Source organism: Suncus etruscus, chromosome 2 (assembly GCF_024139225.1).
Source record: "Suncus etruscus isolate mSunEtr1 chromosome 2, mSunEtr1.pri.cur, whole genome shotgun sequence".
NCBI classification, from domain to species: Eukaryota; Metazoa; Chordata; class Mammalia; order Eulipotyphla; family Soricidae; genus Suncus; species Suncus etruscus.
The window spans coordinates 158239593-158266065 of NC_064849.1; the positions used below are offsets into that span (position 1 = coordinate 158239593).

The following is a 26473-nucleotide window of genomic DNA, read 5'->3' on the forward strand; positions in this document are numbered from 1 at the left end:
AGAATAAAATTAAGTTGAATCTCATTTTCTTTTAATATGGGAGTTTGAGCCACACCCAGCAATACTTTTGGCTGTTTTCTCAGTAATCACTTCTGAAGGTGCTCAGAGAACCACTTGTGGTACTGATAGAAACCAGAATCAGCTGCATGTAAGGAGATTGCTTTAACACCTATACTATACCTCTCTCTCTCTCTCTCTCTCTCTCTCTCTCTCTCTCTCTCTCTCTCTCTCTCTCTCTCTCTCTCTCTCTCTCTCTCTCTCTCTCTCTATCTCTCTAACCCTAGAATTATCTTTAAAGAATGTTGTACTGGGGTTGGAGAGATAATGCAGGGGGTATTAGGCTTGCTTTGCATGCAGCTCATCCATGTTAATACCTGGAGTGATCACTGTGCACAGAGACAGGATTATCTGTCTTGGGCATTATCAGGAGTGGCCTAAAAACCTAATAAAAATATGTTGTGTGAGGCTGGAGAGATAACATGGAGGTAAAGCATTTGCCTTGCATGCAGAAGGTCGGTGGTTCGAATCTTGGCATCCCGTATGGTCCCCCGAGCCTGCAGGAGCGATTTCTGAGCCTGGAGCCAGGAGTGACCGCTGAGCATTGCTGGGTGTGATCCAAACCCCAAAAATAAATAAATAAAAAATGTTGTGTTTATTGTTATTTAATGGGTACTTCAACAATTCTATAATACAATTTAAATTTAAATGTAATTTTTTCTTTATTTAAGCACCATGGTTATAAAATTGTTTATGACTGAGTTTCAAACATACAATAGCACCATTCACCAGTGCACGTTTCACTCCGGCAATTTCCCCAGTTTTCCTCCCCCCTCCCCCCTTCTTTCTGCCTGGCTCTCGGTATATATTTTACTTCTCTCTCTCTTTCTCTCTCTTATTCTCCCCACTTTATGATACAGATGTTTGCACTATTTTTTAATGAAGGGTATGTATCATGGATATCCTCTTAGCAATCTGTTTTAGTCCAAAGTGATCAGTTCCAACTATCATTGTCATAGTGGTCCCTTCTCTGCCCTAACTGCACTGCTCCATTATTTATGGCAAGCTTCCTACCATATACTGGTCCTTCTGATCCATATCTCCATTGTTTCTGGATATTATTACCATATTCTTTTTGTTTCTACTCATATCCCACAAATGAATGATATTATTTTTTTTTTTTTGGTTTTTGGGTCACACCCGGCAGTGCTCAGGGGTCACTCCTGGCTGTCTGCTCAGAAATGGCTCCTGGCAGGCACGGGGGACCATATGGGACACCGGGATTCGAACCAACCACCTTTGGTCCTGGATCGGCTGCTTGCAAGGCAAACGCCGCTGTGCTATCTTTCCGGGCCCGAGTGATATTATTCTATGTCTCTCTCTCCCTCTAATTCATTACACTTGAAATAATCTCGGGGCCGGGCCGTGGCGCTAAAGGTAAGGTGCCTGCCTTGCCTGCGCTAGCCTTGGACGGACCGCGGTTCGATCCCCCGGTGTCCCATATGGTCCCCCAAGTCAGGAGCAACTTCTGAGCACATAGCCAGGAGTAACCCCTGCGCGTTACCGGGTGTGGCCCAAAAATCAAAAAAAAAAAGAAATAATAATCTCTATATTAATCAAATATAACAAATTACTTGGGGCTGAAGAGATAGCACAATGATAGGGCATTTGCCTTGCACTTGGCCAACCCAGAACTTTGTCACAGTGGTTTGATTCCTGGCATCCATATGGTACCCCAAGTCTGCCAGGGGCGATTCTGAACACAGAGCCAGGAGTAACCTCTGAGGACCGCTAGATGTGACCCAAAAACTAAAAAAAAAAAAAAAAAAATTACTCCAAGGTGCTTAATTTTCTGAGGCAAAATTGTGAATGGGATTATTTTTAATATATTTTCTCCTCTTTACTCTTTGTATATAGAAAATCTTGAATTTTTTGCATATTGTGTAGCCAGATACTTTAACTATACATGTCTATTTTTTTCTAGAAGCTTTTCTTATAGACTTTTTAGGATTTTCTAGATACAGTATCTTGTCATCTGCAAACAGTAAGTGCATCACTTCTTTTTCTTTTTTTATAATTTATCTTTATTTAAACACCATAATTACAAATATGATTATAGTTGTATGATTACAGTCATGTAAAGAACACCCCCCTTCACCAGTGCAACATTCCCACCACCAATTTCCCAATCTCCCTCCTCCACACCTGTACTCGAGACAGGCTTTCTACTTCCCTCATTCATTCACATTGTTATGATAGTTTTCAGTGTAGTCAAGTCTCCAACTGCACTCATCACTCTATGTGATGAGCTTTCATGTGAATTCCCATGACATCCTTTTCTTTTCTAATTGAGATGGCAAGTACATTCAGTACTATATTGAATAGAAGTGGTGAGAGGAAGAAACCTTGCCTAGTGCCAAGTCTTAGAGGAAAGAATTTTAGTTTTTTCCCCATTTAGTACAATACTTATAATGGTTTGTGGTAAATTTAGGCTTTGAGAATATTGAGGAAAATTCATTCAATCCCCATCTTGTTGAGAGTTGTTTTTTTATTTATTTATTTTTAAAATATGGAATGCTTCACGAATTTGCATGTCATCCTCGCACAGGGGCCATGCTAATCTTTTCTGTATCGTTCCAATTTTAGTATATGTGCTGCCGAAGCGAGCACTTGTTGGGAGTTTTTAATCATAAATAGGTGCTGGATCTTGTGAAATGCTAATTGGTCATGGTGTATAACCTTCTTGAGTTGTTGGATTCTCTTTGCTAGTATTTTGTTGAGGATATTTGCATTCATGTTTATTAAGGATAGACCTATAATTCTCTCTCCTTTTGTGATGTCCCTAACTACTTTTGGTATGAGGGTGACGTTAGCATCATAGAAACTATTTGGGAGTGTTTCTTTTTCTTCAATTTCTTTAAAGAGCTTGAAAAGTAATGGTATTGCATCTTCTTTAAAAGTTTCAAAGAATTTGCTAATGAATTCATCTGGGCCTGAGCTTTTATTTCCAGGAAGTCTTTTACCTACCATTTCAATTTTCTCAATCTTGATAGCTCAGTTTGGGTATTGCAGATCATCTTGGTTCAACCTTGGAAGATTATTGTAGTCTAAACATTTATTCCATTTCTTTCAGGTTCTCTTGTCTTGTGGCATAAAGAGTCTGAAAGTAATCTTTGACTACCCTTTGAATTTCTGTAATATCTTTAGTGGCATCTCCCTTTTCATGTATTATTCTGCCTTAATTTTTTTCTCTCCCTTTCATTCTGACTCTTGCTAAAGTTTTATCCATCATATATATTTTTTCTTTTTTTTCTTTGGTTTTGGGGTCACACCCTGCAGCGCTCAGGGGTTACCCCTGGCATTATGCTCAGAAATCGCCCCTGCAGGCATGGGGACCATATGGGATGCCGGGATTCGAACCACCGTCCTTCTGCATGAAAGGCAAACACCTTACCTCCATGCTATCTCTCTGGCCATCAGATTTATTTTTTCAAATAACTTGTGTTTATTGATCTTTTGGATTGTTTTTTGGATGTCAAATTTATTAATTTCTGCTGTAAGTCCTATCACTTCTTTTAGCCTACCTACTTTCAACTTATTTTGCTGTCACCTTTCTGATTATTTAAGCTGTGCCATTAAATTATATAACTAGGCCTTTGATTTTTTTTTCCTGATGAATGGTTGAAAGCTAAAAATTTTATTCTTGATACCACTTTTGCTGCATCACACAAATTTTGATAATTCTTGCATTCATTCTTATTTGTTTCCAAGAATCTTTTGGTTTCCTTTTTAATTTAATCTCTGATCCACCGTTGTTCAGCAGTGTGCTGTTTAATTTTCAGATATTGAAGTTATTTCTGTTTTGCTGTTTACAATCAACTTCTATTCTGTGTGCATCTTATTTGGAAAGATAGTTGATACTATTTCTATCCTCTTGATTTTGAAGGTATGTTTAATGGCCCAGAATGTGGTCTTCCTTGGAGAACATCTCATGAGCATTGGAGAAGAAAGTGTAGTCAACTTTTGGGGATTGAAAAAAATATATAGATCTATTTACACACATATAAGCTGAACCACTCTTTTCCATTTCTTTCTTCAAAAATAGTATATCCTTGTTGAGTTTTAGCCTGGATGATCTATCAAGAGGTGACAGGGAGGTAATGGAGTGATAGCACTGCAGGTAGAGCATTTGCCTTACACTGGCTGACCTAGTTTTGATCACCGACATTCATATGGTCCCCTGAACCTGCCAGTAGTGATTTCTGAGCACATATCCAGGAGTAACCCATGAGCGCCACAAGGTGTGGTACCCAAACCAAAAGTAAAATAAAATAAAATAAAGGTGACAGGAAGGTGTTGAAGTCTCCTGTTACTATTTTGTTGCTAATGATGTCTTTCTTGAAATCTATTAGCAGTTGTTTTAAGTATCTTGCTGGCCCCTTATTGGTTGCATATATATATTTAGGAGTATGATTTCTTCCTATTGTATATACCCCTTGATCATTAAGATATGACTTCTCTGTCTCTTGTAACTTTTTTGAGCCTGAAGTCTGTGTCAGTTGATATTAGTATGGCTACCCCAGCCTTTTTAAAGGATTAATTTGCTTGAAGGATTATTTCCAATCTTTAACTCTGAATCTGTGTTTGCTCTGACTAATCAAATATGTTTCTTGTGGGCAGCAAAATCTTGTTTTCTTTTTTTCTGATATACTTTGCCACTCTACATCTTTTTGTTTTGTTTTGTTTTGTTTGTTTGTTTTTTGTTTTTGGGCCACACCCTTTTGACGCTCAGGGGTTACTTCTGGCTAAGCACTCAGAAATTGCCCCGGGCTTGGGACGCTGGGAAATCGAACCACAGTCCATCCTACTCTATGTCTTTTAATTAGTGCATTTAGTACTTTGACATTGAGACATGATTGTCATGGGATTTGTGCTTTTTTTTTTTAAATGTTTGGTGTGTTTATATGATTTGTGTTATCTTAAAGTAGACCCATTAGTTCTTTTTTAAGATTGACTTTGAGTCTGTAAAGTTTCTAGGCATTTTTTTTAATCCGTGAAGTTTTATATCCTTTCTCCACACCTGAGAAAGAGTATCTGTGTAAATTATTTGTGGTGAGGCATTCATTTAACTGAATTCATTTCATTACTTTTTTTCACTATATCTTACCACTGTCTTCAAGCCTAGAGGAAGCTTGTGAAAAAGTGCCAAGAATCTTAAAGATGCTATTTTGTATGCTATTTCCCTTTTTGATCTTCTGCCTTCAGTATTTTATCTGTATTTGTGGTTTGCATCATTATGGCTAGGATGTGCCTTGGGGTGCTTTTATTTGGGTCTTTTAGCTGGTAATCTGGGCATCCAGAATGTGGGTGCATACATTCTTCATCTCAAGGCACTTCTCAGCAATAATTTCTTTGACTGTTGCTTCTTCATGGGGGTTTTCTTCCTGTCTCTCGGGGACCCCTGTGATTCTTATTATTTTTGTTGACTTTATCCCAAAGCCTTATTGACGTCTGTCTGTTCTGTTCATTTACTTTGAGGATTTTTCTATCTTCTGTTCACTTATTTTAAGGCTCTTCCAACTTCTCCTGTTGTATGGAGATGTTATGCAGCTCATTTTCCAGCTCACTAATCCTGTCCTTAGCAGCTGTTACTCTGTTGGTAAAAATCTCCCAGTGAATTTTTTACTTTGCTTACCAAGTTTTTCATTTCTGTCATATTTGTGTTTAGTTTTCTCATTTCTACTCTCATATTCTTTTGAATCATATTGGCTGTCTTATCTATGGTTTCTTTTGAGTTCTTTGAACATCTTCCACATTTCCTCTCTAAAGTCCTTATCAGAGAGGGTATATAGATGGCTGACGTTAGTTGGGTTCTCATAACTGCCATTTTCATTCACTAGGTGTGATGGGGTTCTATGCTGCCTTCCTGTTGTGACTTTGCAGTTTGATAGTGTTTTGCGGGTTGTTTATTTATTTATTATTTATTATCTTTTGTGGTGAGGCTCTTTGACTAGAAGAAATGTGAGGCCATACAGCGATGTGGAGCAGCCATACTCATTTCTAGGCACTTTAACCCTTTTGATTCCAAAAGCTGCCCATCACCACAACTTGCTGCTCTCTGCTCTTGCCTGTCTCAAGGCCAAATTTTTGTTGAGGTTCAGGAATGTTAATTGAAAATGCTGGCTGGGACTAAGGCCCTTACCTTAGGTGCCCCGGAAATAGGACTGGGTTGGATGAAAGATGCCCACAAAAAGACCAGCTCCCAGGCCTCACTACTAAGGCTGGCTAGCTGTCTGTCGGTAGCCCTCTCACAGCTGTCAGATCACAAGGCCCTACTTGCTTGCTTAGCTGTGCTCCCTCAATGACTCTGCGGGATTCTAATGTCCACATCCTACACAGCTTGGCTGTGGAGTTGGACCCACAGTTCTCTCCAAAGCTCTAGTTTCCTTTCCTGCTTACCCGTCCCTCAACTGCACTTTCTAAAGTCCGGGTCCCTTGAGTTTGGCCTGGCGATGGGCCTGCCTGGCTCTCTAGAGCTCTAGTCTTCCATGACAAAGTTAGGACACTATTAGAGTGCCACTCACTGTTTCACCACTGCCACGATTTTCTCTAGCAATATCCCTAGGAGCTTGATTATTCAATCCAGTGATGGTTGGTGTTTTCTATACTGGAGACGGTTGCCCAGTCGCTGGGCTCTGGAATTTCAGGTGCTTCTCAGGGATTTAAGGAACCAAGCTGGTCTCTGCATCACCAGGTTCTCCAGCCCTGCTGCTGTAGCAGCCGGTACAGCTGCTGACATATTTCCACCCATTCCCCCCCCCCCCCGATATCAAAATTTATTTTTTTAATAGTCCAGCAGGCAGGTTACTAAAATTTCAGTCAACATCATATGAATACTTTATATATCATTGGAAGTTTGAGATCAGTAAGATACAAGATCTCTTGCATTTGGCATATGTTCTTTATTGTGTCAAAGAATAGTCCAAGTCCCATAATAATTTTTATCAAAATATTGGGAGAAAGCATTTAAAACTGAAAGACTAAGGGAGTGGAGCACAATGGGTAGAGTGTTTCCCTTGTACTTGGCCAACCCAGGTTTGATCATTGGAAGCCCATGTGATCCTCCGAACTTGCTGGGAGTGATTCCTGAATAGAGCTAGGACCAAGTCCTGAGGATCAATGGATGTGACCCTCAAACAGAAATTAGTAAACAAAAAAATTCCATAATTTCCATTAATATGAATTACTCATTTTTGTGAACCACTTTCATAGCATTTCATATTGAAATTTTCAGTCACTAAAAATGTGGTGCAATGTATACATATCGTCTATCAAGTTATTATTTACTCAGAGAAAAAATATCTAAAATTATTCAGCCTTTAGAATATTTGTAACTTTCCCAAATTCAGACTGTTCCTATTTCCTGAGAAACACTTGTATGCTATCTGAAGTGACCCTTCTAACAATGCATTCTCACTCAATATACTAGGATCTTCAATATTGCTACATTGGAAAATACAGAACTATACATAGGAAAGTACAGAACTATATATCAAAATCACAGTCTACAACACTGAAATCAGGAGACCGAAACTTTAACAATTAAGCTTTAAAATATTTTTGTTGAGACCAGAGTGATAGCACAGTGGGTAAGCATTTGCCTTGCACACTACCTATCTGGGTTCAATCCCCAACTTCCCATATGGTCCCGCAAGCCTGGTAGTAGTTTCTGACTGCAGAGCCAGTACTAACTTGGGGTATAGCGAATGCCCCTCAAAGTTTTTGTTATGATGGCAGGCTGGGCCTGGGACGGTGGGGTAAGGGATGGACTCTGGGATCATTGATGGAGTGAAGTTGATACTGGTGATACTGAAACATTGTATGTCTAAAACACAATTATGAATAACTGTAAATCACAATGCTTTAAATACAAAATTAAAGTAAAAAATTTATTTTAGTGTCTGATATAGAATGTTCTCATTTTAAGCTAATTTTAACCCCACATATTGATCTGCCTATTGAATGATTTCTCTCATCACCATGATATCTACCTTCAGATTTTCCAGTATCTTTATTCAATATATAATTAGTCTTTCAAACTTTAATCCAGTTCTAGCTTGTTGCTTTTCTTCTTTTAGTGTTTGGTCCACCCTGTATGGTGCAAAATGTATTTTTCTGGTTCTGTGCTTAAAGATTATGCCTGATTGTGCTTAGGGGGCCATATGTAATGCCAGGCATTGAACACAAAGTGGCCATATGCAAGACAAGTGTCTGAACTACTACACTATCTCTTCGCTTCTCACCAATCTTGTTTCTTTATTTTGAATCAGTTTCCTTGAATAGGGTTCCTAATATGCTAATATGTAGATATAACAGCTAATTGTTACCATTCTAAGAAATTCTGAAATAAAAATTACCCTACATTATACAAAACTAATCTGTGATTTGCCTATAAATCCTTAAAAATATCAGATTGAAAGTTGTTGATGAAATATTTAAAAATAATTGTCTAGGTAATTTCCAAGCATGTAATCAACAAGTTAGAAAGTGTTTTGTATCAGTTTATCAAATAATTTGATAAGAATTTATTTCTCGGGCCCGGAGAGATAGCACAGCGGCATTTGCCTTGCAAGCAGCCAATCCAGGACCAAAGGTGGTTGGTTCGAATCCCGGTGTCCCATATGGTCCCCCCGTGCCTGCCAGGAGCTATTTTTGAGCAGACAGCCAGGAGTAACCCATGAGCACCGCTGGGTGTGGCCATAAAACAAAACAAAAAAAATTATTTCTCATCATATAAACTGTTCTTTCTAGTGGAAAATAATAGTTTATTTCATGCAACATGTTGGAAGTGTTTGACATTATATTTTAGATAGTTTTTTAGATTTATTTTTTGGGAGGATCACACCCAGTAATGCTCAGGAGTTACTCCTGGCTATGCACTCAGAAATTGCTCCTGGCTTGGGGGATCATATGGGACCCCGGGAATCGAACCCAGGTCTGTCCTAGGTCAGCCTTGTGCAAGGCAAATGCCCTATTGCTGTGCTATCACTCTGGCCCCTAAATTTTATATATTTTTATATAAGATATTATTTTCTAAATTCTGAAACTCATTTATCAATTTATTTTTGTGTCAGTTTACCATTCTTATTTTATTTGATATTTCATTTATTTTTTTGATATTTGAAATGTACACATAGATATATATATATATATATATATATATATATCAAAGAGTAGAACAATTTAATAAAAAACAATGTTTGCTGAAATTCTTACCAAATAGCTTCGTTATCACTGCACTCAAACCAAATGCTAGCAAACAATTTTTTTCAGGTGCAGTCCTGTAATCAAATAGTATATAATATCAATATATCATTCTTAGTTAAGATTTTTGTAGTTCAAAAATTGATTTTTTTTCCCCCTGTTCACCACTTAGACAAAGACTCTTTAGATAGTTGGTAGAAATCAATATGGTGGAATCTAAAAAAAAATTCTATAAAACTATAATTCCTGGGGCCGGAGAGATAACATGGAGGTAAGGTGTTTGCCTTTCATGCAGAAGAATGGTGGTTCGAATCTCAGCATTCCATATGGTCCAGAGCCTGCCAGGAACGATTTCTGAGCGTGGAACCAGGAGTGACCCCTGAGTGCTGTTGGGTGTGACCCAAAAACCGAAAAACAAACAAACAAACAAACAAACAAACAAAAATATATAATTCCTGTTTCTCTCTGTCTGACCCTTGCCAACTATCCTTAAAATACCTGTTCTTCATCAGGAGAAAATACTTATGTACAACATTTTCTGTGTTGTCTTTCTTTTCCTTCGTTATTCTCTTTTCTCCAACTTCCTCCTTTTCCCCTCTTTTTTCATCTTCTCTTAAAAATAAGCAGATACTAGCTTTCCACTATCTTTTTCTTCATTTACTGGTTTATTGTTCAAATTTCTTCTTTTCCTACTAATACAGTCCATTATTATTTTTCCTTTTTTAAAAATTTTAATAGAATTTTATTTTTTAGACACTCGGTTTTGTTTTAAATCTGGCTTTCTCTGCCTTGGAAAGTTGACGTAGGTAGTCTCCATTTTTCTTCTCATGCTCCTCCCTCCCTGTTTATATCTACTTGATTGAGTTCCTGGGTAAAGCAGTTTCAGTCACTCTCTCTATCCTCAACTTGCTTCTACCTGGGCCTTGACTATTAATAGATGAGATATTTCTAATATGCTCAGGATCCCTTATAATATGCCCACATTTTTGGTTTTGTAGTTTGCTTTCCTTTGTGGTTGTTACTGCTGTTTTAAGATGAGATATATATATATCTCATCTTAAAACAGCATATATATATGTATGTTAAGTAATATTTTAAACTATTCCATATAGCATGATGAAATTTTAAAATAAAAAATGAGCATATGAATTATACAGTGGATGGATAGTGTATTTGCCTTGCACACAGATAATTGGGGTTTAATCTCTACCACCCCATATGGCCCCCTGAACCTGCTAGGAGTGATCCTTAAGTGCAGACTCAGGAGTAAGTCCTGAGTACTACTGGGTATGGTGCCTAAATTTAAATAATAATAATATGGGGCCCGGAGAGATAGCACAGAGGCATTTGCCTTGCAAGCAGCTGATCCAGGACCAAAGGTGGTTGGTTCGAATCCCGGTGTCCCATATGGTCCCCTGTGCCTGCCAGGAGTTATTTCTGAGCAGACAGCCAGGAGTAACCCCTGAGCACCGCCCAGTGTGGCCCAAAAACCAAAAATAAATAAATAAATAAATAAATAAATAAAATAATAATAATAATATATTTTAAATTAAAATATTTATTAAAGAAAAGTTCATGTTTTATTTTATTTCTGTATTTTGAAAAGGGCTCTTTTCCAGCTTAGCCTGTGCCTCTGTCGGCTCTCAGCCTACCAGTACAGGTCAAAGGTGCCAAAGGAGCTAGGCAAGCTTGTTTGGGTCCTACTTGTACTACAACTTGCAGTGCTGAGTATCAAGCTCAGAACCTCAAAATGTGCCAGGCATAACTTTAGCACTTGTATCATATTCTTAGCCCCTAAAATGCATGTTTTAATACGCATTTTTGATATGTGTGAAGTGATTGATCATATACCTAATTGTGGCGTAGCGTTCTGCTTCATTTAGAATATGTACTTTTCTTCTTTGAATACTATTTTTGGTGCTCTCTGAACATATAAACAGCTGAGCATTATATAAAATTTGCTTTTAAGATGTAGCTATCTATCTTTAATTGGATTATAAATCTCTAATGAATATATAAAAGATGAAACGATGAATGATTTCAGTGATTTTCTAAAGCACATATAGTCCAAGATAATAGGCATATTTAAATTTTAATGGAAAACATGAATTTCACAGTAAAACTAACATTTGATAATTCATGATGTATATTTAATAATAAGACTAACAGTAAATGTTAAGTCTGATACAAGATTTGAAAACAAGAGCATTTTTATAGAATTACAACACAAAGAAAGACATGAGGTTTAGAGAAGAATTTTAAAAACATCCTTTGTAAATCATGATAATGCATAGATACTGAATCTACAGATATTAATAATTAATATTATGCAAATATTTTTGTTTGTTTTTGGTTTGGGACCCAGCAGAAATAGTGATTACTCTTAGTTTGCACTAAAAAATCACTCCTGTCTGGCTCAAGGGGCTTTTTGGGGTACTGTTTATTATACCTTGCTATGTGCTAGGCAAGTGCCCTAGTTGCTGTACTATCACTCTGGAACATTTAAGCTCAGTTTTATGCATTTATTTATAAGTTTGTTTTTCTCATAGTTCCTGAAATTTTCAATGTCTGAACCTGGATGTTCCCACAAGTCTTTCATTCTTTACAGAAAAATTTGTCTTAATTTATCTATTTATCTACTACATTCTCTTCTCAGAACTTTCCTCTTTGAGCTACTTTCTTCTCATATATGTCAAAACTGAGATCTTCATGTAATTATTCTTAATGTCTTTATAAATCTACAAATTAGCTTTCAAATTTGCTTTAATTTGGACAATAGCTATATATGACTTTTTGGTCACCTTTAATAATGTCCTGAATTTAAACTGTGTTTGAAGGTACTTTTCACTTAACTATTCCCCCAGAAATGTGAATGGAAACTTCATTATTATTTCCTTCTGTTTCACTGACAAAAATATGTATACTTATTTCATGCCATGGATATCAGACAACACCTTGCTCTTCTAGCCAAATAAAATATTTCTCAACTCTGTTTTTTCTACTTTGGATACCACTATAAAATTTTGAAGTAGTTCTAAAGAATTTTCTTTTTTATATTATATACAATCCTCAAAGTGCTTTACTTAAAATATATGTTTGACCATTGTTACTTTTGAGGTTGACTATTTTTTGTCTATTTGTTTATTTTTGGGGCCACACCCGCTAGGCTCAAAGGTTACTCCTGGCTCTGCATTCAGAAATCACTCCTGGTAGTTTTAGGGGACCATATGGAATGCTGGGAATTGAATCCAGGTCTGTCCCAGGTCAACTGTGTGTAAGGGAAATGCCCTAACATTGTGCTATCGCTCTGGCCCTGAGGTTGACTTTTTTTTTTGGGATTTTGATTTTTGAGTCTCACCTGGCAGCACTCAAGGGTTACTTCTGGCTTTATACTCAGAAATTACTCCTGGCAGGCACGGGGGATGCGAGGATTTGAACCACTGTCTGTCTTCTGTATGCAAGGCAAATGCCCTACTTCCATGCTGTCTCTCTAGTCCCCAGGGATTGACTATTTTTTGATAGTCTCCTACTCTACAGAAAACATGGCAAAGAAAGCCCTAATTTGGCCAGGTCCTTACCAAACTTAAATGTCATGTCTCTTTCATCAACATAAAAGAGTTTATGAATTTTTCTGTCAGAACAAACTCCTTGCCAAGATTATTCGCACATTTACTCTTGTTTTCACTCCATACTATTCCAGTAAAGAATTTGAGCCCAGATGCTAGCACCACAAATCATTAAGCTTTGTAACTTATCACAAGTGCTATACATACTGTAATACTTTCATATTTTACTTAAATAGAAATGGTTTCTTTCTTTTTTTTTTGTTTTTGTTTTTGTTTTTGTTTTTGAGCCACACCTGACGGTGCTCAGGGGTTACTCCTGGCTATCTGCTCAGAAATAGCTCCTGGCAGGCACGGGGGACCACATGGGACACCGGGATTCAAACCAACCACCTTTGGTGCTGGATCTGCTGCTTGCAAGGCAAACACCACTGTGCTATCTCTCCGGGCCCAATGGTCTCTTTCTTGCCTGGTTCTGATTCAAGCTTTAATCAAGTTACATTTAAATATTCACTGTATTTTTTTGTTTATGTTTATCTTGTACAATTAAACCCTAGAAAGTTTGAAGGCAAGTTTCATTGGTCTTAAAACTTTCAGTGTCAATCACAAGTGAATGAATAAAAAGGAAACATCAATATCATTGTATTATTTTGTTTACATTTTATCTTCCACTTACTTCAAATTTTATAAATTTTGGATATATTTTTTATTGTTTTGATTCATATTCCTATCTGTTTCCTTTGGAAAAATAAACTGTTCTTCATAACTAAGGTGTTTAAGATACAATGAGGTACTGTGATACAGATAAATACATATTTCACATATTAAAAATTTTAAATAACATGTTGGTATAATTTAGAATAATAATATTATATTTAAATTATAAAATTCCTTTGTTGGTGACACCAGTGTTTTCTCATAGTCAGGTTGACTTGTGAAGAAGCAAGTTGTCAATAAACTTTAATAGCCAAGTGAGTCATCATTTTTATGCCTTTATTATTCTAAATATTTCTGTACTTGGAAAACTTAGTTTTAAATCATAGGCAAAGGATAATTTATCCAAGTAAATTAGTTCAAATATGTAGTGGAACATCTATATGAATTTTGGCAAACTGAGAATTTTTTCCTCCAGTAGTTTCTGTTTGAAACAAACAAGTAAATCGTTTGCTACAAAAGTCTAAATCTTCCAAAACTTGTCCCATATTAATAAAATTAATAACAATTCTGAATAATACCTGAGGATGACCAGTTCCCATGGAACTCCAGATAATTCCGAAAACATAATCATAGAAAAGAAAATAGCCATGAAAAAAGGTAATTTATGACACTTGGAGTCACATTCTTCAGCTGTAGCATCAATAAATTCACCATCTTCGTCTACAGTTACTAATCCAACATTAATGCAAGAACAATTGTAGTATGCCTGTGAAAAACAAAGACAGTAAATCTCTTAGAAGTCATAAAGCAAAGTCTATTGTGAGAAAATATTTAATCAATAATGGCAGAGAAAATAACTAGCTTAAATTTTTTATGCATCTTCACATTAAGTTTGCCATTCATTATAATCAGTCAAGGTATTTTATCTGAAAATAATTATGCTTGATTAAAATTATTTACAAAAAGTGTCATTAATCTAAGAAATTTTATTAAAGCTATTTGTGTACAACCACACAAATAACTTTGTGGGTGTGGCTATGTATTTCCGACCAAGGTAGTAGTAACAGAGAAGTTTCTTTACTGTGCTCTGCAAAAATCAAGTTTACCAGGAAGTAGACAGACACAATTTGGTGTGAGACAAAGGTGCCCTTTGTACTCCAGATACTGAACTACACTACAATAAAGAGAGAATAGAGGAATGGCCTTTTATTGTAGAGACAGAAGGTGAAAGCCTATAATGTAGTTGGGTAAACAAACAAACAGCAAGGGAGTTGCTCAGCAGGAGGATAGATGAGCCAACAGTGAAAATGGTGTGGAGACACTTCTTTAACACAAATGAAATCCAAATAGAGGCACTAAATTGTTTCATGTAAGCCAAAGTCCCTGCAAAGAGGACAATAGTAAAAGCAATCTATAGTGCACCTCCAATCTTTGGTACACTCCTACAACAGAGAATGTTAATAGCTCAAACTGTGGTACATCTACACAATAGAATACTATGCAGCTGTTAGAAAAAATATAGTCATGACATTTGCTTATGCACAGATGGGCATGGAGATTATTATGCTGAGTGAAATGAGTAAGAGGAAAAAAGAAGACATAGAATAATCTCACTCATGTGTGATTCTGGGGGCATGATATCCATGGACAATGGAAATGAGGATTAGGAAGACTAGTCAATGGTAGGAAGTTTGTCACAAATAATGGAGAATGCAGTTAGAGTAGAGAAGTGTCTACTATGAAAGGGACATGCCTGGAATCCTTCATTAACAGTAGTGCAAATACAGTGCCAAAAAAGGAGAGAGAGAGAGACAGAGAGAGAGAGATTCCCAGAAGCAGGAGGGTAAGGCGAGTGGGAGGGAAGAGGGGATCAGGAGATGAAAACTGTTGATAGGTGGCAGGAAATGCACACTGGTGAAGGTTATTGTACATTATGTGACTGTAACTCAATCATGAACAACTTTATCTGTGGAAAAAAATAACTGTATGGGAGTCAGAGTGATAACACAGCGAAAGGGCGTTTGCTTGCACATGGCTAGCCCAGGAAGGTTTGATTTTTAGCATCCCATATGGTCCCCTGAGCCTGCCAGGAGGGATTTCTGAGCTCAGAGATAGGAGTAACCCCTGAGCTCTGCTGTGTGTGACCCCAAAATAAAAGAAAAACCTTGTAACCATGGTATTTAAATAAAAATATTCTTAAATGTTTACATTAATTTATACCTATTTATACTATTTATTTATATCTATTATTTTACTATTTCCCCATACATATTTTCAAAATTATTTAAATATTTAACTAAAGTTGTATACACAACTATATTTTTCTTTGAATTGATACTCTACAACATTAAAATATTATTTTAAAAAGTTTCAGGATATGAAGGTTGTTTGACATATACTTCTGATTTGCATATGATTATATTGTAAACATTTATATCAATGGCAATGTTATGTTAATCAGTTTGAGATGTCATTTACAAATTTAAAATTAGAAGAGTATCCCACTGTTGCTTGTATTTAGTATAAAAACTTTATAATATGTCATAATTAATAGTGATATATGGGAGAACATTAGAGAAAGATTTCCTATTTATTATTATAAAGTGGCAAATGTTTAACTAATCTTACTAAAAACAGACATTAGCAATAAAAGAAAAAATGTTTTAGGCTTGATGGGATAATAAAATAACTAACAGATTTAAATATATATGAAATGATATTGACATCAGCAGTTTCATTGTTGAATCAATTCTACAACTTTGCAGGGAAAGCAAAAGCAAGACTATACATTGGAAAAACAAACTAAAAAGTTTCTGCACAGAGAAGCTATTGCTATAGTAAAACAACATCATATGAATGATATGATTCCTTTGGTAAAGGCAACAAAAACAATAATGACCAAATGAAAGTACATCAAATTAGAAAGTTCCTGCATGGTGAAAGGAACACAGGCTAATGTTAAAAAGACATCTAGACCAAGCACAAATGGGGCCTTCTTTTTCAGCCTTTCCTCAGCCTCCTTCTGGGTTCCAGTGCCATCACTGATCATCTGGTTTTTGGGGCCAACCAGGTTTGTATCTGGAGGAAAAAAGGGGGACCCCACATCTTAATCCCTTCCACTAAAGGCAAACGGGAATGTCTTTTTTGGGTCTTTTCTCAGCCTCCTTCCAGGTCCCAGTGCCATTGTTGATTGTCTCCTGGGGACAGTCAGGTCTGTGTCTGGGTGGAAACAAGGAAGCCCCCTAATCCTCTCCACCAAGCACAAACAGGGCCTTCATTCCTGCTTTCTCTCAGCCTCTTTCTGGGTTCCAGTGCCATTACTGAAACCCCCCTCCTTCCCATCAGCTCTCATTTATCCAAACAAAATCATGTCAATTTATATAATAGAGAACCTGGTGTGTTGGATTTAGTACTTCTTTCTCTTAGAAAATATACAGCTCAAAATTTAGATGAATAAATCAATAAACTGGTATGCATTATTTTTTATCATACTTAGACAACCTTGCTAGTTTAGAAAAATAACCTCTAAAGAAGATACACATCAAGCCACTTTTTATACAAGCAATTCAATAATTCACTTTCTTAAACACCCTGATTCTCCAGCATTCCAAACCACTAAATGCAAAGATCAATGGGGAAACTAAGACGCTTACAGTGGAGAATATGGAGAGAAATCCTGCAAATTTCCAAGTCCATCCAAATGCCTGAACCTTATAGATGAGGACCAAAAATCAACACTTAATGGTTTAGCAATGGAAATCAAGGAGTCACTAGCCTGAAAAATTAATAAATCTGTATGTGAACAATTTAACCAACACAAAGAAGATCTCTTTCAGAAGATGAGAGAATCCATATAATTGGAACTGAAGGAACTAAAGAACTTGTTAGCAAGCCATAATAGTAGAATTATACAGGTGGAGAATCACATAGACAAACTTGAAGACAAATTACAAGTCAGTAGTAATAAAGAAGTCAGCAAAGAAAGGAAAGACAAAACACTAGAAGAAAATGTAAGATATGTAATAAACAAAGTCAAGAGAAATAATCTCTGAATTATAGGAATACCAGAAGGGGAAGAGAATGGGAAAGGAGAACAACAAAAAGTGAGGAAAATAATAAAGGAGAACTTCCGCACTTTGGGAAAGTGTGTCTCTACAAATCCAAGAGGCAAAAAGAGTGCCAAAAAAAATAGACCATAACAGACCAACACCAAGATATGTACTGATCTAAATGGCAAAAATACAGAGAGAGAGATGGACTCTTTTTTTTTTTTTTTCTGGAGTCATACCCGGCAGCGCTCAGGAGTTACTCCTGGCTCTATGCTCAGAAATTGCTCCTGGCAGGCTCGGGGGACCATATGGGATACTGAGATTCGAAAAATCAACCTTCTGCATATAAGGCAAATGCCTTACCTCCATGCTATCTCTCTGGCCCCAGAGATGGACTCTTAAAGCAGTACAGGATGGGAGCTGAAGAGAAAGCACAGCAGTAGGGTATTTGCCTTGCATGCGGCTAACCTGGGAGCGACCTGGTGAGTCTCAGCATCCCATATGGTTCCCCAGCCTGCCAGGGGAGATTTCTGAGTACAGAAGCCAGAAGCCAGCAGAACCCCTGAGTGCCATTGGACGTGGCCCAAAATCCAACCAATCAATCAATCAGTAAAGTTAAAAAAATAATAAAGCAGTAAGAGAGATTAAAATAAAAAACAACCTCAAGTATAAAGGAAAAAAACATAAGAATCAATTCAGATCTTCCATTTGAGACAATGCAGGCAAGAAAAAGAGTGGAGTGACATATTCAAACTATTGAATGAAAGAAACTTTCAACCTAGAGTCCACAACCCATCAAAACTATCATTTACATAGGAGGGAGGGTTATAAACATTCTCAGACAAAAACAAACTCACAATATTTTTACTAAACAAAATGACCCTAAATTAATTACTCAAAGAGCAATTACACAAACCAAGTACCCAATTGTGACAACAACAACTCTACACAATATAATGGCACAAAGGCTCTTTCTGTCAACAGTTTTCTTAAATGTCAATGGTCTAAACTCCTCTATCAAAAGGCACAGAGTAGCAGGTTGGATCAGGAAACAAAACCCGGACATCTTCTGCCTGTAGAAAACACATTTGGGGCCGGGCGGTGGCGCTAGAGGTAAGGTGCCTGCCTTACCTGCGCTAGCCTTGGACGGACCGCGGTTCGATCCCCCGGCATCCCATATTGTCCCCCAAGCCAGGAGCGACTTTCTGAGCACATAGCCAGGAGTCACCCCTGAGCGTCACGGGGTGTGGCCCAAAAACCAAAAAAAAAAAAAAAAAAAGAAAACACATTTAAAAGTTCAGGATAGACATAGGCACAGAGTAAAGGATGGAAAACAATTATACAAACCATTGGAAAACAAAAAAACAAACTTAAAGAAACATGTGGACAGAAATCTGATAGTAGTGGGAGACTTCCACACCTCATTTTCACTACTAGACAGATACACTAATTGGAACACTAGCAAAAACATAGAGCTCTAAATGAGAAAGCTAGAAGAATTAGGACTAATGGATGTATACAGAGCGTTTCATCCTCAAAAAGTGGAATACACATTCTTCTCAACTGCACATGGAACTACCTCAGGATAGACCACATTCTAGGACACAAGTCTAACCTACATAAAGTCACAATTATACCAATCACCCTATCATACCACAATGCCACAGAGATCAAGATTGAAGAAAGAAAAGAAGATATGGAGAAAATCTAATACCTTAATACTAAACAGCATGCTGCACAACAACAGCTGGATCAAAGAACAAATAAAAGAAGAAATAAAGAGATTCCTTTAAACCAATGATAATGAAGAAATGAATTGCCCAAATCTATGGGATACAGCAAAAGCAGTAATTAAGGGTAAACTAATAGCAATACAGGCCTACATTAGGAAAGAAGAAAATGACAAAATCAAGAACCTAAAGAGACACCTTAAACATCTTGAAAACCAACAGCAAAGGGACCCAAACACAAGCAGAAGAAAAGAAATAATAAAAATTAGATCAGAAATAAGCAATAAATAAAGAAAGCAATACAAAGAGTTAATGAGGAACAGGAGCAATAGCGCAGTGGTAGGGCATTTGCCTTGTACATGTCTGATCCAAGATGAACATCTGTTCAGTCCCTGGCATCCCATGGCCCCTCAAGCCAGGAGCGATTTCTGAGCACAGAGCCAGGAGTAACTTCTGAGCATCACCATGTGTAGCCCAAACACCAAAAACAAACAAAAAAACAAATAACCAAAGAATTAATGAGACCAGGAGCTATTTTTTTAAAGAATAAACAAGATAGAAAAACCACTGGCATGACTCAAAAGGAAAAAAGGGGGAAATACTCAAATAAATAGAAACAGAAATTAAAAGGGGAGAGATTACAACAGAACCCCAATAAATCCAAAACATTGTGAGAGCTTATTATGAATAACTGTACTCAATTAAACTAGAGAACCTAGAAAATGGACAGATTTCTGGAAAAATATCATCTCACAATACTTAATGAGGAGGAAGTGGAAAGCTTAAACAGACCAATCACAAGAAAGGAGACTGAAACAGTAATTGGTATACTCTCCAAGAACAAAAGTCTAGGAACAGGTGAATTTTATCAAGCATTCAGAGAAAAGTTACTACCACTGATCCTTAGAATCATCCAAAATATTTAAAAGACAGGAACTCTCCCTAAAACCTTCTATGAAGCTAATATCATGCTTATTCCCAAAGCTGACAAAGAAACACCAAAAAAGAAAACTACAGACCAATCTCTTGTATTGTGGGTTTTTCTACACGTTGTGGTGGTATTCATTGGCTAGGTGGAGTGCGGGGCCACGGTGGGTTTAAGCAGCCCAGCAGAGTAGGCTTTATCCCGTCTCTGGCCTGGGAAGATGCATCTCAGCCAAAGCAAGCCCTAAGGGGATGAATGCCAGAGAGGATCAAAGTTTCCAGACTGAAGCAAGCCGGGGGAGGCCTCAAAATGTCTGCGGTGCTTAAGGGGCCCAGCAGAGTCAGCTTTATCCAGTCTCCAGACTGGGAAGACTCGCCTCAGCCCGACAGACCAATCTCAATAATAAACAAGGATGTAAAAATCCTTAACAAAATTTTAGCAAACCAAATTCAACAGCACATCAAAAATATTATACATCATGACCAAGTGGGTTTCATCCCAGGGATGTGAGAATGGTTTAATAGCTGTGCTTTAAATGTTACCTACATAAACATAAATAAAATTTTCTTTCTGCTTTTCCTATATGCAAGCCTTTTTTTTATTTTAATTTATATTTTCTAATTTTGGGGCCACACCTATTGGTGCTCAGGGTTTACTCCTGGCTCTGCATACAGAGATCATTCCTGGAGCTCTCAGGAACCATATGGGGTACAGGGTGGTCAGTCACATGCAAGGCAAGCACCCTACACATTGTATTATTGCTCTAAGCATTGCATGCCTTTTTTGATTTTTAAAGTATTATAAACCCTTCTAATCAATTTTTTTTCTTTTTGTAAATTTAAAAAATTTGGGGAAAAAAAGGAGGGGTGCAATCTAGAGAAACAAAACTACCACCTTTAAGCTTAAACTCTTAACAGAAAGGATGACATATAAGTAGAATATCTACCTTCTTTCCCTTTATTTTTTTAGATTTTATGCAGCCTGCAAAGCATGGAGAAAAATAGCCAACACCATCTCTTCCACATATAGGAGAATAAAATGAAGATAAGCATTGACAATGAGAATTGCAAGGAGCTGTCAGATTGAAAAACTGCCCTGTTCTATTAAATAAAGGAAGAAAGAAAAAGAAGATTGCAATTAAAAGACTATCATGTGCTTATTTACAGTATTGTAATGGCTAGAAACTTAAGTAGAATGTTAATATATATAAATATTGTATAATATAAAATATCACATGCAGAATGCATGGAACATATGATAGATGTGCATTTATTATTCTAAGGAACTGTTAAATTCGGGGGTCTCGGGGGTTACTCCTGACTCTGAGCTTAGAAATTGTTTCTGGCAGGCTCAGGGGACCATATGAGATTTTGGGCGATGCTATCGCTCTGGCTCCAAGAACTGTTAAATTATTGAATCCCAGATGCCAATTGGTACCACAACACTGCTTGGGATGGCGGGGTAACCCCTCGCTCTGTAGGAGTTATGCAGTTTTGCATACTTGGGTGTTTGAGTTGAACCAATAAACCAATTGGCTAATAGTGACTAGGATTGACCTTTGAGACTCTTGAGCACTATTTGGAAGGCACAGTCCCTCAAAATATTTAATCCCATGACTTCTCTCAACAATGTTTTGTAGTATTCAGGGATGGGTTCTGTCTGTTCTCTCATATTTATTCTAAAAATTATTATTTTTATTTATCCTATATTGATAATGCTACTATTTTCATTTAACTTTAACTTCTTGTTATTTTCAAACATTTATATAGCACAAATTATCATAGATAATTACTTTCTATTGTTAATTTCTTCTACAGTCTTTTTCTTGATACTACTGTTACAAGTATTAATTTTGTTTATTTGATAGTAATATAGACTTTTGGATTCTTGTTTTTTAGCTACACTTAGTGGTACCCTGGTCTCAGGTCTTACTCCTGGTTTGCTGCTTAGTGATCACTCCTGGTGGGACATGGTAGATCCTATGCAGTACCAAAAATTGAACTGGGGTTGATTGACCTCATGAAAATCAAGTGCCTTACCCACTGTACTATATTTAGGTATCAGATTCTTGTTAGTTGATCTTTATTACTTAAAACTTCCTAAACATTGCCTTTTTTTTTTTTCTGGTTTTTGGGCCACACCCGGCGTTGCTCAGGGGTTACTCCTGGCTGTCTGCTCAGAAATAGCTCCTGCAGGCACGGGGGACTATATGGGACACCAGGATTCGAACCAACCACTTTTGGTCCTGGATCGGCTGCTTGCAAGGCAAACGCCGCTGTACTATCTCTCTGGGCCCTAAACATTGACTTTTAGCTGTGTTTTAAATGTTACCTACATAAACATAAATAAAGTTTTCTTTCTGATTTTCCTATATGTAAGCCTTTTTTCTTTTTTAAACATTTTAATTTATATTTTCTAATTTTGGGGCCACACCTAATGGTGCTCAGGGTTTAGTCTTGACTCTGCATACAGGGATCATTCCTGGAGCTCTCAGGAACCATGGTGGTTCTCTCTGAACCACGGTGGTCAATCACATGCAAGGCAAACACTCTACACATTCAATTATTGCTCTAACCATTGTATGCCTTTTTTTTTTTTACAGCCTTTAATGACTAGAAACTTTAGTAGAATGTTAATTTAAATTACTGAAAACAGACCCAGCTGCATTCAGGGCTTCCTGATAACCCCTCACTCAGGGATTACTGCTGATGGGGATTCGGGGACTATATGTGGTGCCCAAGAACTTAACATTGATGGCAATACAAGGTAAGCATCTCATCTGTTGTTCTATCTCTGTTTGTTCTAAAGCATATTTCTTGCCTGGCTAAAAATTTGCTGTCCCTATATCTTTTTGAATTAATACTTGTGTATCTGGAGGTAAGGCAAATAGAAGTGTCTTCTTTATTAAAGTGGTTAACCACAGCTAGGTGTAAGAAATTTGCCTGAAATACTTTATATCTTCATACAATGACATCTTTAATGGTCATCAGTCTTTCTGATGATACACAGAATATAGGCTCATCACATGAATCCTATATGAAACCAAATAATTTCCTTACTAAGATACAGTCTTAGGAATGTCCTCATTCCTAGGTTTTAGCCTTACAAAGATCACAGCTGGGAACAGGAAGTGTCTGCTCATATTTTTCTACACATTCTAAACTCCAACTCTTGCTTACAAAGTATCACAATGATATCAACAGTTTCTTTTACATTTTATAAAATGTGTTTGATTTGTGTCTTTTCTCACCCTCTCATTTCACTGGCATCATGCCCCATTCATGAACTAATTTTTACCTAGTTTATTTCATAGGGCTTTAAACAATCATAACTATTAGATGAATATTTGGTTTGTTCTTGTCTTACTGCAGCACTAGAATTACGAATGTTCCTCTTGGTGTTACATGCCAAGTTGGACCAGGAAACTTCTCCACTATACTGGAAGTGGAAATTAGATTTTTTTTTTAATTAGGTTTACTAGCTCAGTCTTTTTTTTATGTTAGAATATATTTATTGCTACATTTATATACAAGTATACAAACAGCCCAGACAGGAAAGGGAATGTGGCATTGATACCTCCAGATTCCACAGATGTGCAAAAAAGTGATCAGAGCCATACATCACTTGAGTATGCTTTCAGTTCTAAGCCCAAAAGAAGTCACATACTTTTGTTTTTTAGTGAAAAATTCTTGAAAATTCTTTCCATATATCCCTCTTTATAAGCTAGTCATGCAAAGAAAAAAAAAGTAGATTCTGAAAAGCTGATGCCTTTATTTGAGGGTGAGGTGGGGATGGTACTGTAAAAAAAAAAAAAAAAAGAATGCTGACTTGGGACTGTAGGGTTCAGTCAATGCAGAAGTCCCAGGTCCATGCCCATCTTTCCAAGGTCTTACCTTAGGAAAAGCAACAAAGAGAGTTAGCTAGAAAGGGAAAAACAACAGTATACTGAGATGTGGAAAGAACCATCTGCAAAAGCCCTGGTTGAGGGAACACTCACCCATCTGCCGCAATTCTAGACTTGGGAGATACACATTCAGAGCATCAGGCATGTCTTGGTAGGTCTTTATATTCAAGTGGCCAAGTCAGGTGCCAGAGACCTGCTCATGAGGGAAGGAGGCTTTTTCTTCCTACATTTGCTTTATACTGCTTTGGCAAGAACGCATCTGGAACAACGCATATAGTTTGGGTCCCCACATTGCTTCAAACTCATCAATACGCTGCTTTGTATTGCCTTGTCGAATCTGCCGCAGAGTCTTGTACTTATCACGACCTGCTTTAACATTCTCTGCATGAAGAACATCATTTTGTGTTTTCTTGGTTTCATCTCTGGCTTGGGCTAATTCTGAACTTAATGCCTAGAGTTGCTTCTTAACACGCTCATTTTTTTGTGTTTCTGTTACACGTTCCTCCTCACTTCTATGGTTCATGACCCCGTCATTTGATAATTCAGCACTAGCCTCAGCATTATTCTCATCATGTTCATCATGCTCATTTTCTGTCGGAGGAATAACTGGTGGAGGTGGAGCAGACATTACTGTCTTTAACTCCTCTTTGGTCTTTTCCAAGTCTTCCTGGGCTGCCAAAGCTTTGTGCTGCCACTCAGAAGCTTCCTCCTCCTTTTTCTTCTTGGCTTCTTCTAGGAGTGCAATCTTGGCAGTAAATTCAGCAAGTTCTGCTGCTAGTTGTTCCTGATTTTTCATCTGATCAGCAGCTTGTTTTGCTATGGCTGATTTTGCCTCTTCAGCAGCTCGACGCTCCTTTTCAAGTCTTTCTGCTTCTTCTTTTGCTCGTTTTCATTCCTGGTCCAGTTCTAGGGCTTTCCGAGTTTGTTCTTCTACTTCTTTCTGGGCTTTCATTGTCTGCTCTTCAATTTGCCTTAGTCGTTCCATTAGCTCCTCCTTTTCCCGTTCTATTCTTTCCTTTTCCTTTTCTGCTATTTCTCTTCTCTTCATTTTCTAGTTGTGCCCTTTCTAACTGCTTCTGATGTTTCTCTTCTCTGGCCTGAGCCTTCATTTGCTGTACTTCGATAGTATCAGGTTTCCTTCTCCGCATGTACAGTTCATGGTTTCCCATACATAAAGCCAATATTCGCTTATTGATTCTCAGACGAGGTGCATAAAATACAAAATCAGGTGCCTTCTTGTCGATTGGCTTTATAACAAATTTTTTGTCATTAAATGAAATATTTCTGATTTCACTCCAGGGAAAACCAATTTTTGGAGTCAACTTGTCATCATGCTCATAAATATTCAGACCCAAAGCATCAACACCTAGCCATAATTCCGTTCCCTTCTTATTTTTTATTTGAAAATAGTTAACTCCATACATTTCTAGATCTTGTGCAATCTTCAGGTATTCCATCATAGAATCTTCCCTTAGCATTCCTCTATGTTCTTCATGCCAATTTTGGATTCTTTCTTCCCACTGTTCTTTTGTTAATTTGTGCTGCTCCAAAACACGCTGGGGAAGCAGTCTGTCATTAGCCAGGTATCCTGGTTTATGAATCTCTTTATTATAATCTCCATACTTGGCTTGGACAGCATAGGAAGCTAAAAGCACTGCTGTTTCTGGTGGGCAATATATGTCATCATTTAGGATTGCTTCTTTGACTTGCAAGAAGAAACGTCTCTGAGTTATTTCTTGAATTAATTCTTCAGAAACATCTTCAGGAAAGAATTTAGCTCTGAATTTGAACTGTAAAGGATTCTCTTTTTTAACATCCTGTTGTGTTACCTTTTTATTTAGTTTAAGCCATGTAGAATAACCTTTGCTGTCCACATACTGCAGCCCAAAAAACCAGACTTCACGCAAACCAACTGTTTTCACCACCTGGTCAAAAAGTTGTTTGCCAGTTGTATTAGGCTGAATGGCAAATTCCAGTTCAGCATCCATAGTGGTCACTCTTACATTGATTGGTTTCGGCATTTTTGTTCTTTTTGTTGACTTCTTTAAAAATCTCCACGTTTATAAATTGTTAACTCGTGCGCAGGCCGGAGCGAGCGGCGCCTTCCCGCCGGCGGAGCGGCCGAGGCGCCTCGGAGACACGCGACGGAGAGACGAGGCCGCGCGCGCGAGAGCCGGAGCGCAGCGGAGAGCGAGCCCAGGCACCGCCGTCACCGCGACAGCTCCCTCCGCACCCTCCGCAATATGGCCGCCCGGCGGCTCCTCCGGGGGAAAGCGGCCCGCGCGCCCCCCGCCTCCCCCTGCCGGCCCTAGCTCAGTCTTTTTCTTTCTGATCCCAGCTCTGTTCCCTATGTTTAGCGTCAATCACTTCTCAGGTCGTTAAGG

At 37.6% G+C, this 26473-nt stretch overlaps 1 protein-coding gene and 1 non-coding gene across 2 annotated transcripts; both read right to left on the reverse strand.

The window, feature by feature from the left end:
- Nucleotides 1–2560: 2560 nt before the first annotated feature.
- On the reverse strand, nt 2561–2667 carry LOC126003177 (U6 spliceosomal RNA). Its single transcript, XR_007493712.1, has one exon. It is a non-coding gene; the product is annotated as a U6 spliceosomal RNA (small nuclear RNA).
- A 21006-nt stretch (nt 2668–23673) lies between these two features.
- Nucleotides 23674–26166, reverse strand: LOC126001937 (radixin-like). Its single transcript, XM_049769132.1, is given in 2 exon segments — nt 23674–25129; nt 25131–26166. Coding segments are annotated over 2 exon segments (1797 nt in total). The 5' UTR covers nt 26111–26166; the 3' UTR covers nt 23674–24312.
- Nucleotides 26167–26473: the final 307 nt, after the last annotated feature.